Here is a 7,104-nt window from a genome sequence, read left to right on the forward strand (position 1 = left end):
TACGATGGTGTGCGTCCCGATCCCAGACAAGAGCTAGCCCCCGACGAAAGCTATGGAGAACCGGATGGCAGTTGAGCTAGCCTCTCGTCCCGACGTAGAATTACCCTCAGATATTGACTTTAATTGCCGACTTCTAACATTACGTTCAGTCTATCATAGCTTAATAGGTGGTTCTCCTCGATTGCAGAAAATCCACCTCTTAATATACCCTACGGTTACTAAGTAAATTCTAAAAACATGACTACAAATATTTGGAGAGGAAATCCTCTTACAAAAGGAAATACTTGTCTTCTAAAGAGGCTTCCTAAATGTGTGCCAAACAACAGATAAAACATGTACACTGAATTAATGACTTCCCCATGCCTATTCATAAGGAACAATACATCTTGGCCTGAAAAGAAAACATCTGACCTTAACATCTTCACCTGACCTTAACAAAGAACACTCCAGACCAGAGAGCTAAACAAATAAATTTCTTTCCTGACAGTGAGACCCTTCTCATTCAAACGTTTATTACAAAGGGGTTTGTCTGTTATGTTACCTTTATTCGACGTTTATTCTTCTTCATACTTATCAAACTGTTGATGTATACTTTATGTACATATATATTTTTAATAGCATTGGATTAATTGAACCTTTATGTATATCATGATGATATTCGTCATAGATAGGTATGATAGGCGATCCTTTGTTATATATAAGTTCATTACTTTTGTGTGAAAGCAGAAAAATAAGAAACTCATGATTGCAAACGTTTGAATGAATCGGTCAAATAATAAAGCAGTTATGAATGTTTGCAAAATGATATCTCTAAATCTATATGCAAATCTCAAATTAGCAATTGGGTCAATGGATTGTGATGTATTCGTGGACAATTTTTTCGTTTTTTGTGTACAAAATATCAGTATTTTCTAATTTCCTCTTTAGTGCCTTCTTCCATGGGGCATTCCTACATACAATTTATTATGGATAGCATATTATATTATATATTTTATATGATATGTGTTTTTATTTGTGTTTGAAATAAATTGAATCGAATTAAATTGAAAATATTGCGAGAATCTCAGTTTGAAAAGAAATTACATATTTGCACACCCAATGACGTTAGAATACCAGTCATTCAAAAAGGGCATTGACTGGAACGCGGTCCTATACAGAGTGAGTCAGAAAAAATGTCCCACTTTTTAAAAGTTGTAATGTTTGAAGTATGAATATGTAATCATGGGTTTCATGATATGTCTTGATAGATTTATCCTCCTAGTACATTTAGGTACTATTTTCATTTGAATCTCGGCATGCATGACTGAACATCAGACAATCTTTACAAGACTGCCAGATCTCACTTGCACCAAGTTACTGGGTGAGGAATAAAACAGTGCATTGAACAAAGACAGTCAGACAGACACACACACACAAGCGCAAACACACACGCACACGCAAACACACATGCATGCACGCACACGCAAACACGCACACACAACACACACCGTGACAAGTGTTTCATAATTTCCCCTTTTCTGATTAAGCAATGATTTTTTTTTATCAAGATCGCTGAATGTTTGAGTGGCATAGCCCTGACAATATTTCCCTTTAGTACAAATTCACTACCACCATCATGTCATCATCATCATCATTGTCATCATCTTAATCTTCATCATCATCATCGTCATCATAAAGCACAACATCCGCCAATACGCACCAAGAGGACAGCGGCCACTCAACTTTTCGTACGAGAAGAAGAATTCCCGACAAAAAGTAACAGTTTGGGTGGGCCTTGTTTGTCTGGCAGTATGTGTTCAAAACATTATTTTATTCCTCACCTAGCTACTTGGCGCAAGTGAGATATGGCAGTCTTGTAAAGAATGTCTGATGTTCAATCATGCATGCAGAGATTCAAATGAAAATGGTACCTAAATGTACTGGGAGAATAACTCTATCAAGACATATCATGAAATCCACGATTAAATATTCATACTTCAAACAATACAACTTTTAAAAAGTGGGACATTTTTTTTCTGACTCACTCTGTAGAGCTCTCATTGCTTCATCAGTCAAGGGTTTCATACACAAATAATTTTGGCAGATAAAGAATAAATCGCTGAGATTATTACATGTATCATGCGTGTGTGTATTTGACAACAAAGTGAACGCTCTTAGAATTAAATTGCATGTAGGTAACTGCTGGTTGTTTTTAGAGAATTACCCGATTCTTGGCAATGATTTTAAACTTTGAGCGCCACAGGTTTTGACCATTCTGAGGGGCAATTTACTTACAACATATATATATTTCATACAATCAAGCAATATATATTGGGGGTGATATTCTGAAAACTTCTGACTTTCAGATTACTGAAAAAAGGGTATTTTAAGGTTATTTCAACCCATAAATTAACCTTCAGTAACGACTTTCTTGGATCCAGTACTCCAGTTCGTACATACAATTTGACATGGACAAATTTAGGTTACTTTGTACAAAAGTTAAAATATCTGAGGATGTTTGAGGTGATTTGAACCATGTGCTAATTACGAACTGGTCTACACTTTATTCTACACAGACCGATTTAATTGTTGATGTTTATGTGTGACCAACCCTATCTAACCTTATATCTCAGTCCTACCAATGAAACCGATCCTCCTATCATAATTATCTTATTTCCCCTACCCGTATTATCCAAATCCCTTTTAAATTCAAGCAGAATCTTTAGTCTCTGTAACCACTTTCCTCTTACTGGAAAATATACATTACAATGTTTCATAATTTCTAAACCTTGTTGAATATCTTTCATTGGAATGTATCTCCCGATTTGATCTGAAATCATGATCATGACTAAAATAACAACTTCGAACCAAATATATATATATATCTTCGTTATCAGAATATTTTTCCTTGCACTCAGAAAATATATGGGATCTTTCGTTTTTTTTTCCCTGATTCCTTTTTCATTTAAGAACAGAAAAGTACAAGAAAGGATAAATTGTTAAAATCCATCACTATAACAACAATATATTCTGAACACTTTGGAGGACAGTGGCACAACAATAACAAATCATTACATTGTCTTATTAATATAATACAAAATAAAGGTGATATTAAAGTAGTTGTAGTCCACCGAAAAAGATCCTCGAAGAAATATAGAAGTGAACCTTATCTTGTAATACGTACTACAACAAATCAAATACAAAGACATCCACGTGCACCCAGACCAGAGCAGAGCACCGATTACATTATCCACAGAGGCCAACAATAAGTCAGTTTGAACTCGTTGGGGCCGGTACGAAGCCGGTGTGCCAGTGTGACTGGGGTATTAATCATACCTCCAAACCGACTTCAAACCGACCGATTCTCTGCGATTCGGGGCAATATATTAGTGTGTCCGGTCTTTTGTCGGTCTGGCATCTTCTGTTAGTTGAACAATCCGTGAATTTAAATTTCTCTATTTCATTTTAAGAACTCATTTTCAAAAAAGAGGATGTTAGTTTATCTTCTTCACTAAAGGCCCGGTCACACAGGGAGGACGCATGGGGAACGCACGGCCAGCGCATGGGAAATTTGCAATTTTGGCCAGTGCGTTGTCGTGCGCCCAACTTTTGTCGAAGCTACAGCGAGCTGACACCAAATGCATAGCGTGTTGCTAGCGCGCTGGACGCATACAGGGCGCACACAGGGCGCATACAGGGCGCATACAGGCCGTATCCAGAGCGCACATGTTAACAACTTCCACGAATGCACAGCGTGTTGCTAGCGCGCTGGACGCATACAGGGCGCACACAGGGCGCATACAGGGCGCATACAGGCCGTATCCAGAGCGCACATGTTAAAAACTTCCACGAATGCACAGCGTGTTGCATCCATGGATGTGGATAATTCCACGTTATCTAGTGCTGGTGAGAAGCAGTAGGGAGATAGGGACTCGTGGTAGTAGTTCAAATGATATAGAAGGATAATTTTGTTTTAACTCTTAAACATTGAGTTTTTTTCTGCCTATTTTTACATGTTTATTGACTGTTAAGTTGTAAAACAAGTTGTAAATAAAAGAAAGTATTGGTTATTGTTTGTTATCAAGAGTTAACATTAATTTTAATCAATAAGTTTTTATTTGCCCATTCTACTTAGTTATAAAGAAAAACGTAAACAAGTTTTTAGAAAAAGATCGTGTTGGCTATTTAATAAATATTTTGTTTGAACTTTAAGACAATGCGTTTGTGTTTGCTTATTTAACATGTTATGGAATGGAGAGAGAGAGAGAGAGAGAGAAAGAAAGAAAGAAGAAGAGGAAGAGAGAAGGATAGAGAGAGAAAATGGAAATAGAAAGAGAGAGAGAGAAAGAGAGGGAGAGAGAGAGGGGTGAGAGTATTGTATATGCAAATAATGATGAAGACAATGTTTATAAACCTCTCACAATTGTTCTGCTTTCATCTCTCTCTTTATCTCGCGTTCATATCTCTCTTCAATCTTCAATATTACCCCCACATGAATTTGTTATCACCGAAAAGCGTGTTTAAGCCCTATTTGTAATGATTGTGTCATAATGGATTGTGCATGATAAGGGGCCAAGTCAAAATCGAAATGTTGCAAATATTCATAAAAGAAAAGGAGAATGAACCAATGATAATCACACATGACCGCCTCGACCTAAAACATTATATCGACCCTCCAAATAAAAGGAGACATTACTATTCATGTTTTTGAGATAAAAACATAATCAAATTCAGGCGCGTACGCAGGATTTTTTCAAGGGGGGGGGGGGGGGGGGGTTAACATTTTTAAATCGGGCCGAAAATTTCGCAACGACTCAGCCAGCCGCTGAGTGGGGGGGGGGGGGGGGGGGGGTAAAAGGACATTTTTGTTTGGTCTCGAAATTTGAAAATTTGACATTTTGCTCGGTTGGGGGGGGGGGGGGGTGTAGGGTCAACTTTTTTAGGTCAGCCATTGGTATAATTTTTTATATTATTATTTTTGTTTTTATTTTTATTAAAAAATAAAAAAAAACATTACCAAAGGGGGGGGGGGTTTAACCCCCAACCCCCCCCCCCCCCCTGCGTACGCGCCTGATCAAATTGTATGCATTTTGCAACATTTTTGTTTTTGACTCGTTTCGTGCAGTGCCTTCTATACCCAAACTCAACTATCCCTCTAAATGAATTCAACACAGTACTAGTAGTTAATTTTCAAAGGACATTTAGATTTACTTTATTTATTACAAATATATCATTCAATCAGTCTCTCCTTCCATATCCTTCCGAACTGCGGAGGTGGGGTGGTCTAGATCATCCTGTCTTGCCATGGAACTGAGCCGGCTTCGGAGTTGGCCCAATGCTTGATGAGGTTCCTCTGCTTTTTTCCTTCCTTGCTGGAGGTGTTGTTGCCAGAGACTACTTTGGTGTCCTGCATGTTAAAGCCAGATCTCCACGCTCCTGGGACGTAGTCGCGACCCAGGTTCTCGGCACGGTCAAGCTGCTGGTTTTGCATTCCTGGATACCGAGTCCTCATAAGATTGTGGAGGATCATGCATGCTGTGACAATGAGCTTGACGGTCTCGGGCTGCTGCTGCATCGTGCTCAGGAGAACTTGGAATCGGTTGGCCAGGATGCCAAAGGCATTTTCGACGACCCTCCTGGCTCGGGAAAGCCGGTAGTTGTAGATGCGCTTCGGTCTCGTCAAACCCCGGAGGCTGTACGGCTTCATCATGGTGGGTCGTAGAGCGAAGGCATCATCGCCAACGAAAAAGTAGGGCATATCCTGGTTATCGTTAGGAAGAGGATCGGGATCAGGGAAGCCTAGACTGCCACCTTCAACGCATGCCTTCAGCTCAGAGGCATTGTAGATCTGAGCGTCTGATGCTGATCCCATACCACCGATGTCCGCCCAGATGAATCGGTAATCAGCATCAACGAGAGCCATGAGGACAACGGAGTAAAACCCTTTATAGTTGTAGTATAGGGAACCACTGTTTGAAGGACGCTTGCAGTTGACGTGCTTTCCATCAAGTGCACCACAGGTACGAGGGAAGTTCCACTTCTCCATGAACTTGTCAGATATGGCACGCCATTCCTCAGGAGTGGTGGGACACTTCATCATCTCATCCCTGTACTCTTTGATGATGGCTTGGCACACTTCTGGGATGAGAAGGGATATAGTGTTGTGAGGCACTCTCCACCCATAGGACATTGAACGATACTTGGTTCCAGAGGCAAGATCCCGTAGAGTGAGGGCAAGCTTCAGGCCCGGATGAAGGGCATCTCTGTAGTTTGTTTTCTGCTTGGTGATTCTCGGGCCCACTCTGGTTAGCAGTTCGTCGAACATCTCTTGGGGCACCCGCATGAAATTCTTGAAGGCTGCCTGGTCTTCGTTACGGAGTTCATGCACAAGAAGCTGATCATACAGGCCGAACTGTCGTCGCCTACCGATCCACGGTCGAACCCAGAATCTCCGTTGATTTCTTCTCTTTATCCTTCTCCTGATGACATGGACTTGGTGAATTGCCAGCTCCATGAGGCTCTGCTGATGTTGGAGAACCGCAATTTCGTATTGTAGGCGTAGCCTGTCGTGACCATCCATCTTCTGAGGTGTTTCTTCTAGACAAGATCAGTAAGAACCTCTGTCATCACACATGAGGGTCTGTGGAGAAGTGATGACGAGGTTGTTGTTGTTGTTTGTTTGGTATTATCGGCGATTCATTCTTTTTGAGAATATTTACGTAATAGGTGGGGCGGAACCCGTTTAAATTCCCTTTGGATACTCGCTAAGTACACGCCAGGTATACGCTTGTAACACGCCAGGTATACGCTAGGAACACGCAGGAAGGAAGTCGGGTGCGCTAGAGACACGTTCAGCACGCGTTCAGCACGCTCATGTTCACTGGACATGCGTTTGAAACGCGCTAGGTATGCGCTAGGCGTGCGCTAGGCATTCGCTAGACGTCGGCCGGCGAACTCAGAACGTATACACAGCGTGTGCTCCGCGCATGTCTGGCGCTGGTCTAGCGCGCTCCACGCATGTCTGGCGTGCCTTTGGCGTGTACATTCATGCGTCGAGCTCGGCGCACGTTTTTGAGCATGCTCAAAAAATCCCGACGCACACAGCGAATGACGACGCATGCATAG

General features: G+C 41.2%; 1 protein-coding gene across 1 annotated transcript; it reads right to left on the minus strand.

The window, feature by feature from the left end:
• Positions 1-5,263: 5,263 nt before the first annotated feature.
• Positions 5,264-6,559, minus strand: LOC115924676 (protein ALP1-like). The gene has a single exon (XM_030987401.1). It carries the CDS (start codon positions 6,557-6,559, stop codon positions 5,264-5,266), a length of 1,296 nt encoding a protein of 431 aa, XP_030843261.1.
• Positions 6,560-7,104: the final 545 nt, after the last annotated feature.

Source organism: Strongylocentrotus purpuratus, unplaced genomic scaffold, assembly GCF_000002235.5.
Source record: "Strongylocentrotus purpuratus isolate Spur 01 unplaced genomic scaffold, Spur_5.0 spur5_scaffold_16, whole genome shotgun sequence".
NCBI classification, from domain to species: Eukaryota; Metazoa; Echinodermata; class Echinoidea; order Camarodonta; family Strongylocentrotidae; genus Strongylocentrotus; species Strongylocentrotus purpuratus.